A 17,266-nucleotide genomic window follows, 5' to 3' on the forward strand; every position below is an offset into this window, starting at 1 on the left:
AGGGATTGACAAACAGCTTGTAATTCTTACCCAATATTTATGTAAACCACAGAAATATATCAAAGAGTATTCAGGCTCCTGTCATTTGTGTTCAGGCTTGGAGCAAACATATGGGGTATTCATGTATGATGTGTTGTTGAGAAGGCATGTGAAACCAATTGCTGCTTGTGTGTATTACTTTGTTTGCTGGATGTAGTTTGAAATGGTTCATAAATTGCGCAACAAAGTGTGTATTTGTTATACCATTGCACAATAATTGTTTTCTGCATGTTGTCGTAACGTTGAACATGCAAATACAGTGGAAACTCGTTAATACAAGCTCTGATAATACAAAAAACCTGATAAGACAAGCTTGATTTTCAGATCCCTGGCACTGAATCCCTATGTAATATGTGATGGTTAAGACAAAATCCTGATAAGACAAACTAAATTTTGTGGCCCCACAAATTTTGTATTAAAAGAGTTTCCATTGTACCACCATATTTTTCTCCATGGCTGACAGTACTTTTTGTGTACATCAGTAGGGAGTCTCAAATCTCCACCATATATTTCTGTGGCAGTTGTCATGTTGGGTTTTATTTTTGAAGAGGGGATGACTTTGTTGAATTACTGACCCAACTACACCTTGTGTCGCTTTGAGTTTGGTAGTGATATCACAATGCATGTCTGCATCAGAGAAAGTATACCAAATGTGATGCCTTTACACATGAGCACATTATCCTGTTGATTCTGAGAACAATGCATATGTTTGCTTAAAAAGTTACCTTTTTCAAAGTTTTGGTTAGCAACGACGTAGCTTGGGACACCATCTCGGCATCTTCATTAAGCGTAGTGTTACTTTTTAAGCAAATATCCAATAGTCCAATATCAGTATTCATCCTGCTAATGCATACGTTTTAAGGCTATGCAACCTAAAGCACACATTGTGACTTAACTACCAAACTCAAAGTGACACAAGGTATAGCTTGTGTTGTAAAAGTTAAGATACATCCCTTTATACGCTTCTGATAGATGCTCACACACCAGCAGACAATAGTGGGAGATTTAGAATTAATCTGTATTTGATCAATTATGATGATTATTAACATAATACAGTCAACATTAATGACTAAAACATCACCTTGAGTTGAGCAACTTAACTCTCAGAATAATGTGGATTCAATTTATCACCAAATATTGTTTAATGTGCCTCATGTTTTGTACCAAAAATGTCCAATTTTGTATCTGATTTGAGTAACATTTTCATACAAATAAGATCATGGTGAAAGGTTTAGTATTCGATAATAAATTTGAAAATATTTTTATTAATCATAAATTATTTGATAAAATATTCATATTTTACACCTGTTTCAGTGAATCAGGATTATTGTGTCTTCATATGTGATGCGATCAAGCAAAATCAGTCGCAACTCTGAAATATTGTATTTTCAGTTTCTTATAGGATAGTAAAAATTATTTACAGGGCTGGGTTTTGCCGAAAACCCCATTGAAATTTAACAACCAGTTCCGAAGATATGAGCAATTTAAGAGATTTCAAAACAACAGGAAACAAAAAAAAGAAATAGTTCCTTTGTTTGGATATATCTCAAAATCAATATATCCGAGTTCCGACCGATTTTGCTTGATCGCATCACATACGAAAATATAACCTTGATGTATTGCCAAAGTGTACCTAAATACTCTATGAAGTTAAACAAAAACTGACAGTGTATTAGTCTTAATACCTTTTTACTATACACATGCTCATCTGTGGTGATTCTCATTTGTTATTGCTATAAACACTCTTTTAAGGTTTACACAACTTCAGTGTGGGTAACATTAGTTTAGACGAGGAAAGTTGTATTTGCATGTAGCCAGTGTTCGAAATATGCTTCAAAATGTTACAGGCCAGCCGGGCTTGACCTTAAAAAGTTACCGGTCAGCCGGGCTGGCAACTAGATGCCAGTCAGAAAAGTTACCGGCCAGGCCAAAAAGTTACAGGCCAATGACCGGCTGACCGGCCCTATTTCGAACGCTGCATGTAGCTCATGGAGAGGAAAGTATTGTTCACACATTATTTCAATAAGGATAGATGGTAAACATTGTTAGTAAGAGTGCACATGGTTATGATCTACGTGTAATGTATTGTGCTCATTATACGTGTCACTCTCTATGTGATGCATGTTACACCTCATGCTCATTATGCCAAGACACTAATTCTCATTCGATTTTGGGCCTTTCAAAAAAGAATACTGGAGGTACGCTATTTTTGGTGCCATGCATCACAATTCAATATATGATAGGTTTCCCATAGCATTACACATGGGGCTATATGGAATCTAAACTCTCATACTCTAAGTCTATGAATTGACACTTGAGAAGGGATTTTGACAAATAGTGTACAAAAGAGTGAAACAATTTAAACCGATTATGTAAGATATTGTTTCTCTGATGGCAAATTTTGTGTGTATTTCAGCATGGGGATGACAACGATATAAAATTGTTTTCAACTTCACCTTGCATGTTTATTTCAATTTGAAGTACTGTTATTGATATTTATCAACTATACATTGTGCTTTATGTTATAGAGTGTGGTGGTATAAATGCCTTGCTATTCATTCAACTTGCGTATCAGGGTTTCCTATATTGTGTAATATATTATCAGATTTCCCCTTATATACTTTTTGGTGTAGAAACCACACCTCCAGCCAAATGTGCTCATTATATAAAGCAGCATGCTGCATAAGTGACAGTGGTATAAACTGTTTTGCTTAAAATAAGCATAATTAGGCCCGAATATATGGTACTACTACAAGTTAGATTTACCATGAAGTGCAATTTGTACTAACACACCTGGTAAAGTCCATTTGGCTGCCTCGAGACAATGACATCAGTGCTTTGTCGCAGTTACATCACAAGTGTATAGATACACCAACTTTGATCGCGAAACATGCTAGTTCCTTGAGTTAATGTGTACACCTTAATACTATACCCACTGGAGCGTGCACTGATGTCGTCACCATCTCTATTAAGAAGCCAAATGGACGAAAGTAATTGTCTTTCAAATTGATAACTAACCAAGTCGTCGCATCCAACTAATTCCACCCAAATGTAATCCATCCACTGGCTACCTTGAAGGGTTTGCTGAAAACTGACCCTAGTCTAACCATTCTTATGCTAAGCATAATCTAATAGACCCACCCTCAATATCTTAACCATGAGCCCAGGGGGCAGCCATGTTTCCTACCTCTACATGTATGTGCTGTAATGCCAAACCAATTTCATGTTCCTGTGGCACTCCAAAGATTCATTTTTAAGCTTTCTCCAGTTCCAATACCCACATTTACACTTATGCAAAGAATACCATTTCATATACAACAGAGGCCACACATATATTTGAAACCCAAATAAGTGCTCTCCACACACACACCCCATAGCTTAGGATCACATGGCATCCATGAAGTTCAACTAGTCCCTTACCTTTGTAGTCTCACCACCAACATGCGCCTAATAGTCAATAGCTATGTTATAATTTCCCTTCACCCCTTAGCAGCCAACCCTAATAAAGATAAGCAGGAGTTTAGAATTTGCTAATGCATCTTACAACTTATTCTAATAAATTCTTTTGAAATCCAGTCACACCGGAATCATTTTCAAAAATATTGATGACGTAAGGTGTAGCCTAAATGGTGTTAACAGATTTCAATCTTGAATTCTAACATCCACCCTTATCCAATATTAACCATAACATTGAACAATGTATTGAAATCCATATTTCATACTGCTATTTAACTGATTCGGGCTAGGTTGTATAATCGGGTCACCACTCATGGGCTGTGCTTTATTATGCAACTTCAGAGGGTGTTAGACAGGGTTGCATACCAGATTTTAATATTGTGCCTTGATTCTTCAGATGATCAGAAATATTTAATGTAATGTAGTCTTTTTTGTGTAATATAGATATATTTTCTGCAATTAATTTTATTTTGTATTCAGATGCATTCCATGTAAGCAGCACTTGTATCTTCCTATCTTCCTTAAGTGTATTCCTGTCAAACTCCCTTTTAATGTTCTCTTTGTATGTTGTCTGTTTTCGTATCAGATTATTTATTCTTTTGCTAAATTGTACTTCTTGATACTTTGTAAGAAAAATTAGTATGTGGACAAACTACAAATGTCCATAGAAACCAGGTTATATTGAATGGTATGAAAAGGGTCATCAACAGCGTATATTGTTTCTAAAAAAGTACTGTGTTTTTATTTGTACTCCGTTAGTTAGATTAGTCGTTTAGTCTGGCTGCCCCGGGCCCCCAACATGTTTTCAGATTTGCTTTCAAAGCCAGTGCATCTCTGAACACCCAAAGATATATTAATTTGTTCCCCATTGTCAATATGACATCACCATAATTTGGAGTCCAGACTATAGCCTATCATATTTGTTAAATACACCTTAATGTAGTGAAAATTAACTTTCCCAAAGTAACATAAATTCTACAGTGTGTTCCTTCTTTTTCCCCTTAACTTTAAGGGACCTCGTAATTAATGTAAAGTTTTTAGCAGCATTTTCTGGGTTCATTTTCAGCCTTGAAAAAATCCTGTGATGTGTAAAAATACTTAAGAGAAAGGGGTCATTTGGAATCAAGTAATTTGTGTGTGTTTTAATAGAGTAAATTCAGTAGAAACATGTCTTATCTAATGTCACTTAAAACGGGAATCCTGATCTAAAAAAATTGCATGGAAGTGTTCTTATAATGGCCATTGATAAATTTAATATTTCCATAAATAGTTACACTTTGATAATATTTATTTAAACAGATCTCATTGTGCAATGGTATTTTTAGTGTGTAATTTCAACTAGCAATGAATTGAAATCTTTGTATATATCTGAGTTAAATTTACTGAAAAAGATAGTCACTAATATTGAGAAATTCTATTGCTGTAAATTGTGTGTTTTGTATAAACTGTTTATATCGTAGGAACAATAATGAGTTGAAAATATATATTGAAAACTATACGATTCTTTGTCTTATTTGTCAGGTTTTTTATAAGTTCCCCCTAATACTTTTTAGAATAAGTCAAAAAATATTTTACGAAATGTAAAAATGTAAAAAGATCTGTTTAGCCCTATTTGTTTTACACATATGGACCAATTTATAGCATCACACGTCTTGCATTCAGTCACAATTTTAATTGTGTAAGAAAAGAGGTCGTTTTAAAAGTTGCACCCGAGTCCATAGCAGTCAGGTTTACTTTAACAAACACATGCATAGACCTGGCCTACTGTATTGTTTGAGAGCTGACTCCTATTGACTGACTTAGATGCAACTTTTAAGGGATCTAAAATGAGCGTTTATTGCGTTTCGATAGTATTTTTTTGTGGCACATGAGAGCACCTCAGACCTATCGAATTGTATTCTGAATACGAAGCATGTCTTTCTGATATCAAATAATTTTCATTTTTTGAAAATCACAATATAATACAAATTTTATGACAAATTATAAAAATTTGATATTTTTCGAATTTTTGATATATAACAGTCCTCGAAGTAAATTATATAAATCTAATGATATATTCTTAAAGTGTATGTAGCAGGAGGAAAAGCCGACAGTTAATTGAAAATTTTGACCTTTCATATTGAAGATATGGATTTTTTTCCCAAAAGACCTAATTATGTTTGGTGTTTTGGGGGAAAAAATCCATATCTTCAATACGAAAGGTCAAAATTTTCAATTGATCGTCGGCTTTTCAACCCACCTACATACACTTTAAGTATAAATCATCAGATTTATAAAGTTTACTTCAAGTACTGTTAAATATCAAAAATATCAATTTTAATGATTTGCCATAAAATGTGTATTAAATTGCGAATTTCAAAAATTCAAAATTATTTGATATCAGAATGACATTCTTCGTATTCAGAATGCAATTCGATATGTCTGATGTGCTCTAATGCCCCAAAATAAATACTGTCCAAACGTTCATACCCCAGCCCTTAACACTGTTTAAAACGGTCTCTCTTTTTACAATGAACCATTGTGACTGAACGCAATGACGTGTGACACTATAATTTGGTCCATATGGGTAAAACAAATACGGCTACCCATACCTTTTTTTTTTTTTATACAGGTTTGCATTTTGTGAAATATTTTTCGATTTATTTTAAAAAGTATTTAGGGGGAACTTAGAAGTTGTGGACCCTATATATCTGCAGGCCCTGTCGTGATTTTAAAGGCGAGTGGTTAATCACTCGCTAGCATGATGTTAGGCTAGTGGTCGAATACCACTTATTTGGGTTTAATCAAGGAGAGCTTCAATCTGAAAACAGCAGTATTTATGTTGAATTCTGCGCAACTTTCTCTGTTTGGAGGGGGCACAGAATCAAACATGTTAAATGTTGAATTGGCCGATTCGATGGCTGATTTTCAGTGGGAGATTCGCAGCGAGTGATATTTAGTGTCTATGGCGAGTGGAAAAGTCAGTGCTCACCAGAAAACAAGTTTGGACGAACAGTGGCGAGCGAGAGCGATTGCTCGTCTCAAACAGCAAGGCCTGTCTCTGTGCCTTAAATCCTCAACTTTCAAACACAAGTTTCACAGTGGGTATTATGTATATGTAGTCTTAAACTATCATGAAAGTTCATCTGTGTTGGTAATCAAATAAATGAAGAATTGAACTTTTGTTCACAACACATAAAGTTGCTCACCTGAAATTTTCGGTTGTTAAGACTACAACCTTCTTCAGCAGACTGATCCAGTTCGTTGATCGATTTGACGACTCTTGACTTGTGACGTCAGAACTGGATCGTAGACTCTTGCTAAGTTGTAGCGCCCCGTCCTTATTCAAAGAAGGATTCCTTGAGTATAGGCGGCCTAACTCCACCTCGTCCGAGGTATCTCAGCACATACACATAGAGTCCCCAGGACATCACATGGACCTAGAGAAAGTGCAAATCCTCGACAGAGAACCACGGTACTTCGAAAGAGGAGTCAAAGAGGCCATTCACATCCGGGCCAACCAACCTTCTTTGAATAAGGACGGGGGGCGCTACAACAGCAAGAGTCTACGATCCAGTTCTGAAGTCACAAGTCAAGAGTCGTCAAATCGATCAACGAACTGGATCAGTCTGCTGAAGAAGGTTGTAGTCTTAACAACCGAAAATTTCAGGTGAGCAACTTTATGTGTTGTGAACAAAAGTTCAATTCTTCATTTATATAGGTAGTCTTCTCTGCAGATGACTTGAGGAGGGAGTCACCTTCTGGATGTGAATCTGGACTTTATCCTTGGAATAAGTGTATAGTGGGTACCTCTATCTCATCTAAAAACAGTGATGGCTATCTGCTCATGTGTATGAAATGTTTGTGTTCATGAGAAAAAAACTTGATGTCAATCTCGTTGTAGTAAATCTAGATGGTCGGGGCTTTCCCGGACCCGCTTTCTCCTTTGTTCAATTTTCTCATAGGCAGTCCCAAAAGTCTACTGGCCTTCAACTAGATAACAGCCCCAGCCCCATGATTTAATGAAATTGGTATTTAAAAAAAGAATTTGAAGAAACAACTGAATGTCAACAAGTTGCACACACAGTATTTCGGATTTCCCTCTGCCGTATTTTTCAAAATTCCTTATGTAGTTAAGGGGCTGTGCAATAATTACGAGGCCCTCGGAGAATAACAGTTTCAAATGGCTCGCCAAAAATTACTCTGCCCCCACCGCCCGGACCGCCAAAAATTGCTCCCCCACCCCTCCCACCGGCTTGCCAAAAATCTTTGCCCCCCCTGCACATGCCGAAATTTTGTGATCCCAATTTGCAAACTTTAGGTGGTCTATCTTTTTCTTCGAAAGGGGGGTCCCATATATACTGGGGGTTCATATATTTTTGGAAAGAAAAATACGGGGGAATTACATTTTTGATAACCAAAATTAGTCACAAGATGACCACAGATAGTGTATTTTATTCAAAAAGACTGATTTTAATACAATTTTAGCCTGTTTAGTGGGTAAGCATGGTAAGGTGTATTGGTGGTGGTGGGGGGGGGGTCATAAATATTTTTGTTGCCGAAATAGCGGGAGAGTGCAATTTCATTTACGCCAACTTTATATTGACCCCCTTCCGAAAAAAATAATAGCCCCTAAATGTGTGCCTCTCTTGGCCTGCCAAAAATTACTTACCCGCTTGCCTGCCAAAAAATCTTTGCCTTCCCCCCACCCCTCATTTTACCCTTCCCCAGGCTCATAATTATTGCATAGCCTTTAATGTGTGGTAACACCGGGAACCATCACAATTCGTTTGTTTGTTACTGTCAGACTTGTTTACTCCACAGTGATTTATTAAATAGGCCTACGTATTTTTTCTGGCTTTAGTGATATTTGAACACAAATATTAAATTGAAAAAAAGAAGCAATTTTCACTCAATAACGGATCCAAACATGCGCGCCTTTGGCCTCATTTAAGGGATGGGGTATGAACGTTTGGACAGTATTTATTGTGGGATATTAGAGCACATCAGAGTATCGAATCGCATTCTGAATACGAAGAATGGATATCAAATAATTTAGATTTTTTGAAATTCGCAATGTAATACACATTTTATGGTAAATGATTAAAAATTGATATTTTTGATATTTAACAGTACTCGTAGTAAACTTTATAAATCTGATGATTTATATTTAAAGTGTATGTAGGCCTAGGTGGTATGAAAAAGCCGACGATAAATTGAAAATGTTGACATTTCGTATTGAAGATATGGATTTTGTTCCCAAAACACCAGAAAAAATAGGTCTTCATCTATTGTATTTGTTCATTTGTGTATGGAGAGGAGAAACGCCATTAAACGCCATGTGCGCCATTAAAACTCCATCAGTATTAGGACGTAGTTCAGTGAACTCACTGGATTGCTATTCCAAGTACTTTGATAATAGGCCTACAGATAATATGTATTAATGGGTCGAGGCGATTGCATTGAAAAACCTAATAAATTATTCATAACAGTTACGTAATCAATCTATAGTGCGGACACTTTTCATTTGCAAACCACCAAAATTCGTGATCTTTTAGCGTTGGAAAAAAAAACCACATGAATAGAGTGCCCTCTCAAGAATATCTACTCTCTGCCATAGATGAACTCCTGGATGGGGCAGCTTTAATTAGCATGAAGCCACATTGATATGTAAATAGCGTATTGTTATTTAAATTTGTGCCCAGACGTATTGAGGGCGACAGTCATGTTATCCAGACGGAGAATGGCTGCATATGCCGGGCATGTCAATATGCTGAGTGAAGGCTGAATCACCTTTCTGTATAGGTAATAAGCTAGTATATTTCGTGTACCAGTTGGTTATAACAAAAAATTAGTATCATATTAAATATATTAAATGTATAAACTTTGAAATTTACATGAATTTGAAGAGCAGAGCTTTGAAATCTAGCTAAGTCAGGTGATGTGAAATTCTGCTGCGTGCCCCCCTCTGCGTGGTAGAATTATATTCATAAAACATTGAATTTAACAGATATCATGGGCAGCCAACCACGATTTATCAGCATTTAAAATATATGTTAATTAACAAAGATAAATAATAAAGAGTACAAATGGCAATTAATTAGTAAACAAGCCTGAAATCTTAAAATGTTGCCACGTGATTTCCCGAACACATGATATGTCATATGTGACCACTATTCAGATTTACCGTAAATATTTGGAGTATGGTGCACGGCTTGCACATACACTGTGCATTTCTTTACCTCCGTATAAAATCAATAATTCATGCTGGGAGCCAAGTAACATTCTGTCTGATTTGTGCAGATTTTACTTGAGAGTATTTTACTTGAGAGCATGAATAGAAATACATAAGACGAATAAGGCGCCATGATGGAAGGTCAGGTCGGGTATCAAAGGTTATTATAACTTAAATACTACTTGTATTTCACACCTTGCCTCTGTCACATATTTCCTTCATATTATTGACAGCAAGTCCTAATTTTGACTTTACTATTGCAAAATGTCATTTCATATCAAATTAGTAGACTTTCTTTGAAAAAACATATCACTGGTGCCTGATGGGAATACCCGTCCGCCATTTCATTAAACTGGATCGTTTTCGCCTGGTTTGTGCCCAGATGTATTGGGGGCGTGCTATACTTTCATTGAACAGGCAAAGTTCGCAAAACGAACAACGTTGTTATTTGCCAATATCAATTAACATGATCCAAGGAGTCGAACATGAATTATTCATAACGGATCGATAACTGGCCTCACTTTCTAGCTAGTAAACCAGCGGAATTTTTCATAGGTTTTGCGTTGCTAATAGAACAACCGTGAATTTAGTGTCACCCCCTTGTCTCTGCTACAGGCTGCGATTAGCGAATAGCGATTTAATGGCGCCAAGCCACAGCATCAGTGTAAGACAACTAATAGTTTGTCGTCAATTTTATAGCCTTTCGAGTTCTATAATTTTACACATTTCCAGGAACAAAATCACGGAGCTGAATTCGAAGGTTTTTTGATGTCAACAAATTAACATTAATATATTGGGTAAGTCAAACCATCTATGGTTAAATAACATATGAATAAGGGCTAATAATCTTCATTTATCATTGGGACGTACAGTACAGGGCACTGTGTTCCACAAAAATGAACATATCATCCCCGGGTGAACATATGTGGACTTATTTTGGGCTCAAATGATGCAGCAGAGGAACTGTTTCAAAGACATTTTGGGCGTGCATGGATGATTTTAATCCCATTGTACTATACTCACATAATAAAGTTGAGGTGCCTGGTAATTGATCTGCATTGATCTCATCTTTTGGGTGGGTTCAACATATTCCCTGAGTTGGCAAAACCTGCAATCTTCATCGGAGTAATTTACTTGGTGCAAGTGGACAAAATATTGCTCTGCAAAATTTCATAATTTTCATGATTTGGATTTATCATATTGAGCAACATTCTCCTTGTGACGTTTCTACACTTTGTAGAGAGGGTCTACAACATCTCCGAGGGAAAACTGACAAATACAAGGTAGATAGATCAGTATTGATAAAGATAACAGAGTTGGTTATCAAAACGTGCAGAGTAAGTGCAATTGAATACCTGAGTGGAAGAAGGGCCCAACTCCATTTTACCAAAATGAGTTTATCTTAAAAGACCTGTACCGTTGCCATTGCAACATATATCATTTCAAATGTATGTTATAATGTATGTTCATGTACCAGTACCCATGTCCCCTCAAGATAAAACAGTCTGTCTCTTAAAACTTTTCCAAATAATGTGTTTTTTGTTAGTTTCTCAAAAAAAAGTGTTGATGGAGTTGAGCCCTTCTTCCACTCAGGTATTCAATTTATTGGATCAGAAATAAGAACCCTTGATTGAAATACGAGGTATATTTCTTGATGCTTGAGCCTTGAAGTTTGGATTTCTTTAACATACAGTGCATCCCTATGTACCGATGTACCGCTTCTAGGTCCGTAGATATCATTGTGTTTATGATAAAGACCCAAGACTTGATGACAGGACTAGGGCTAAGGTATCATAATAATAGGCCTACCATAAGTCAGTTGTAGTAACTATAAATTTCGAACCTTTGAGGACTTTGTCTCAAGTTGTAGGATTAAGTTCCATAGGGTGTCTCTAGTGTGAAACTTTTTTCACTATTTTATAACTTTAATTGGTATATACTGCAAAATATTATTGACAAAGATGACCCATAGTCAAGGGAAGGGCATTCGTCTGAATTGAAAGACTTGTCTTTCTCGACAAAAGAATGTCAAAGGTCATAAAAACACAAATTTCATAATATTGGTGTTATAACAGTGACGTAGATTTCTTTTTGATATCGGAGGTGAGGTTGAAAAAAATGCCTGAAGTTTAGTGAATGCAGCACATTTCGGCGACAGAATATGTTTATGGTACAAATGTGCACGAAGCACATGAAAAAATGTTGCCATATTGAAGCTAAACTGATGAAATATGGTGCAAAAGTGTAATAAATTTGCATGAACCACAAAATAAGTTGCACTTTGGGGGCTGAAATAGCCAAATATGGTCAGAAACCCACATACAGGTGTCAAGATTGGGGGATGGTTGCCTGGATCACCCCCCCTTGGTAAAATATTGGGGGATTTGATTTGGTTGAGCTTTATATGGCTCAATGCGCCCAATTCATATCATACATACTGTGTAGTCCTACTTGGAGACATAAACCTGCTAGGTATTCCTACCAGGTGAACTTTTTAACCACTTCCTTCGGGAGTTCTATCAGTGGAACTTTAATCCAATGGGGAATACTTTTTACTGGGGAGTCCTGCCAGAGACACCTTTTGAAAATACTCCCTTGAACCTTTTTTTAGTCAAGTCAATTTTAACACTCTTGATTTTCATGATAAAAAGTATATGTTTCTATTTCATCTTAATGCAGGCTTAACTAGGTGCAGGAGTAATAGTGACACCACCAGAAAATGCTAACCATGTTGCAGCCATTCAGATGCATAATTTGTGAAGTCAGTTTTGCCTCTTTTGACAAACTTTCTCAACATAAACGTAGACACAAGATGAGGTACAACAAATTGTTCTGCAAGGAAACGTATGTTAATCAAAGAACACATGATATAATGTTCTTGCTGTGGAAAACAAAGAAGTTGTGGTTATGTAAGAATTGTGAGAAATGCTACCCAAGCAAGTATAGTCTGAATAGACACATACTAATGCATCATCATGGAAGGAAACTGTATGACTGCAAGTTTTGTCAGAAGTGCTTTATGTACAGTAATGATCTAAAAAAACACATCAAAACCCACATTATAGAGAACTCCTATAAGTGTGAACATTGTCAAAAACACTTTGCACGGCGTTGTGATCTTAACAAACATGTTAAAACTCACACCAAAAAGAACCCACATCAGTGTCAATATTGTCAGAAATGGTTTACACAAAGCTTTGGTCTCAAACAGCACATCATCAGAATTCACACGAAAAAAAAGGAACCCTATAAGTGTGAGCATTGTCAAAAACACTTTGCACGGCGTTGTAATCTTAACAGACATGTTAAAACCCACACCAAAAAGAACCGATATCAGTGTCAATATTGTCAGAAATGCTTTACAATAAGATCAAGTCTCAAAAGACACATCATCATAATTCACACGAAAGAGTATCAGTGTGAGTATTGTCATGTATCTTTAGCACGACATACTGACCTTAAAAATCACATCAGGATTCACACCGAAGAGAACCCTTATCAGTGTACACAATGTGGGAAATGCTTTGCAGGTATTAAGTATCTCAAAGAACATGTCATCCGAATTCATATTAAAGAGAAACGTTATCAGTGTGATCATTGTGGGAAATTCTTCGCAACAAACACTGAACTAAAAAAGCATATTAGAACTCATACGAAAGAGAAACCTTTTCAGTGTGGGTATTGTCAGAAATGTTTTACACGGAAAAGTCATCTCACACGTCACATCAGAGTTCACACCAAAGAGAAACCATATCATTGTGATCATTGTGAGAAATGCTTCGCGACAAGCAGTGAACTGAAACTGCATAATAGAACTCATACCAAAGAGAGGCCTTGTAAGTGTGAAAATTGTGGGAAATGTTTCAGTAGCAATTCTACGTTGAGAAAACATATCAGAACTCACACCAAAGAGAAACCTTATTAGTTTGAGTATTGTCAGAAATATTTTCCGTGGAGAGATCAGCTTAAAGGTCACATCAGAACTCACACCAAAGAGAAACTGTCATTATAAGTATTGCGAGTAGTGTTTGGCCAATAGAAGCAATCTCACCTCCCCGACCCATCCATTTAAAACGAAAAATAGTCTTAACAATGCCATTGCCCTTTATCGTGCAATATGGATTGTTTCAAGCCTATGTACATGCATCTCCTTCCCAAATTTACATGAATTAGATGTAGCCTTATAGAAACTGTGCACAAGTTAAACGCATGGTTTTTATATCAAATTATTGCATTTATTGAATAAGTTTCTGATGATTTTTCTATACAAGAAGTGTGTAATTGAGGTCTAGTTGCTTTCAATAAACGTAACTTGATCAAAATTGCTAAAACACTAATCATAATCCTGCAAATAAAAACAACCAGATAATAACTTACCGTAAATATATAATATATTTGATAAATAAATTTATATGAAATATATTAAATATAAGATATTAGACAATGTCTCAGACAGTTTTAAGATATAGATATAGTCTGAGAATGGACAAGACTTTTCTCTGCCTCCCGATTATAAATAGTTTTTTCACATGACTCCTATAAAAGAGACATATGGTTATTTCTGTTTCCCAAATGTAGTGTATTCCTAACACAATACTGTAAAAACCTCAATAGAGAGCATATGTGCTTACTATCGAGCACTTTTAAAATACGCAAACATGAAGAGCCCCATCTACAAAAGTGTAAAGGGTTTTGAGCAAATCATCGATACACATAGTTAATATACGAACAAGTAAACCTGGAAATGTGTGTCTTAACCCCATAGCTCAGTCGGTAAAGCATCAAACTTTGGTGCAATTTCATGTTTTCAAAGGCACTCGATAGTAAGCACATATGCTAACTATTGAGGTTTTACGGTAGGTTCTTATCGTTCTGATTGTTGCATAATACAGAAGAGCAATTCGTCTGTTTGCTGAAATTATGTTACACCTGACTTTGATTGAATTACAGAACAAGTTATCAGATGGCACTGTTAACTAACTCTGTGTACAGACTTCTGCAGCTCACTTACCACGCTGAATAAATACATTTCACTGTTAAATAATTGATATGTTGCCCTCTGGTTTCTCTACCTTTTAGGCTCAGATAAAATAAGGGACTTCATAACATCGCGGAGTAATATCAATATTTATTTTGAGTATTGTCTTGTGACATATCACGAATTATTAATTCAAGTCATATACTTTATCTACTTTATTTAACAACTATATCGCTCTTAACGTGGGTCTACTTTTCGGCGTAGTGTTTACAGTCAATTCCCGCCGATTATAAGCGAGCTGGTCAAACTGTAACTTATCTTGTTCTTCATTATGTCAAAATCAGCGACTGATCGTTTCCATACCCGTATGAAAGTATCAACGGAGTATAAAACATTTTATATACAATCATCATCCTATTAATGATTTATTAATGTTTGCGATATTGACAGCTGCACATAGTGGCATAATTGCTTAAATTATAGTCCCTTTAAAGTTTAGCATTCTGGTGCTCCATATTATATTAGAATCACAATTGGCCTTTTTGGAGCGCGTTACTCGCGCATCCGTTCATGGCTCCGTTTGAAATTGTATAAAGTAGTATATGTTTCTTGGACACCAAATATTGATTTAAATTTAGATTTAGCGATTGTCGATTCTGGTCCATGTCAAGAATTGGAAAATACAATCAAACTTTCTAGTAAATTTCCTATAAAATGCATCCTTCACTTTAAATAAACACGAGAGTTGTGTTTTGTGAGAAATACCATGGACGGATACCTTAGCCATGTTAACATGCTCCAAAAACTCTCATTACATATAAGCCACGGCTCATAGTCAGCAAACGACATTATGAACATAATTTAACACATTTATGCGACCTAAAAGTGTCTTCAAATATACGTTTCCATTTGTACAAAAACCTTTTACTTTGTTAAGGTAATACCGTGGAATTCCATCTACAAGCATAGTGGTTTTGTTTTTATTTTTGTTTTTTGACGAAAGGCAGACAATCTCCACGTAAACATTATTTGGAGTTTGAGCAATTATATTACTATTTACAGGCTGCTGTACAAACATGTATTGCCAATCTATTGTAATATGTCTGTCTTTCGTCAAAATAACACTTACTTAGAGGCATATATGCTTGTTGCCGGAATTCTACGGTATTTTAAAAACATCTCGCTGTCCTTAAGGCGTTTTATTGCTCATATACACAGGAATTGTTTGAATATTTACAAACCAACATTTGTATTCGACTGTACGCAGAAACTGTCAGCGAGGTTAAATGGAAGTTTTGCTAAATATATTACTTGAAATGAAATCACCAAGAGGAATTAGGAAGTTTGAACGTATGAACTTTAATGATTAAAATAATGCAGTGGCGAATTGGCGTTTGTTTTTCCCAGCTTTTTTATAACAACAAAATCTCAAATTGTCGTCATAGGGCCTCATTATAGCTTTATGCAGGTGAAAATGAAATTTACGTAAATTGGATACATTATTCTTAGTCACGGAACGCAATGCTGAGGCTTGGAATTATTTCAGAATACCGTAAAACCTCGTCTACAAGCATATAGAGAGTTTTCGATGAAAGCTAAATTAATACGAAAAAGCGGTAAATATGCCAATACAATAGATAGATCTTACAATAGTACTTGTTTATATATGCTCGTATCGGTTATTTATTTGCTCAAACTCCATGATGTTGTAATTTTGTCGATGGATGGCGCCTGGATTAATTTATCGTTCATCAAAGCACTCCATATGCTTGTAGACGAGGTTTTACAGTTATAATGTTAATCATATTTCAGAAACCTCCAAACAAAATTCACTTGAAACAGATCAGGCCATAAATAGGTTGGCTAAAATGAAAATAAGTATTTAGATAGAGCATCTGAATCATTGTGAATATAATTATTATTGGCGGATTGCCAAGAGATAAACTGTTCACCCAATATCATTTCGATGTATAAAAAAACATTCAACCACGGTAGCATTACACGTCAAAATTATGTAGCTATCTCGAGTTAAAGTTAATTTGCACAGAACAAAAATAACAAATATTATTATTTATGTACAATAATAATCTTTCTATATATACACAAAATACGTCATATAAAATATCCTTCGTAGCAGGTGGCGACAAACACAACACTAAACATTAACATTTAAAAAAAACCTTTCTTTGCTCGGATTGAATACGAATCTATTTTAAATGACATGACTGGCTCAGCCATAAACTTGCAACCAGACATTGTAAAAAGTATGCATTTATATCAAAACTACGTTGCAGTATTAAATAACTTTCACTAAAAGTACAACAGAAAATAATTGTTTCCATAAAGGTCAATATACATTGTTAGACTGAAATCTGGCAATCCATTAGGCCATTATGCCAATGTATATATAAATCAAGATCTTCATCTAAGTACAAAATATTTACCTTAGAAATGTTCAGTTCTTTTAACAACACCCTCCGATCTGTTATTCTAGGTGAGTGTCGAAATGATCGGGTCATTTGTCATGTTTGTTAACTTGCATGAGTACAATTTAGAATAGATTCATTTGTTGAAAGAAT

At 35.6% G+C, this 17,266-nt stretch overlaps 1 protein-coding gene across 2 annotated transcripts; it reads left to right on the forward strand.

Annotated features, from left to right (window-relative positions):
* The first annotated feature begins 10,363 nt into the window (after positions 1–10,363).
* LOC140158526 (uncharacterized) lies at positions 10,364–14,059 on the forward strand. Of its 2 annotated transcripts, none has more exons than XM_072181647.1 (2): positions 10,364–10,506; positions 12,389–14,059. In XM_072181647.1, exon 2 carries the CDS (start codon positions 12,429–12,431, stop codon positions 13,632–13,634), a length of 1,206 nt encoding a protein of 401 aa, XP_072037748.1. In that variant the 5' UTR covers positions 10,364–10,506; positions 12,389–12,428; the 3' UTR covers positions 13,635–14,059. The 2 variants fall into 2 exon arrangements, with proteins under 2 accessions (XP_072037748.1, XP_072037747.1); XM_072181646.1 differs by lacking the exon at positions 10,364–10,506 and adding an exon at positions 10,646–10,992.
* The last annotated feature ends 3,207 nt before the right edge of the window (positions 14,060–17,266 follow it).

The sequence above is a fragment of the Amphiura filiformis genome, chromosome 8, assembly GCF_039555335.1.
Source record: "Amphiura filiformis chromosome 8, Afil_fr2py, whole genome shotgun sequence".
NCBI lineage: Eukaryota > Metazoa > Echinodermata > Ophiuroidea > Amphilepidida > Amphiuridae > Amphiura > Amphiura filiformis.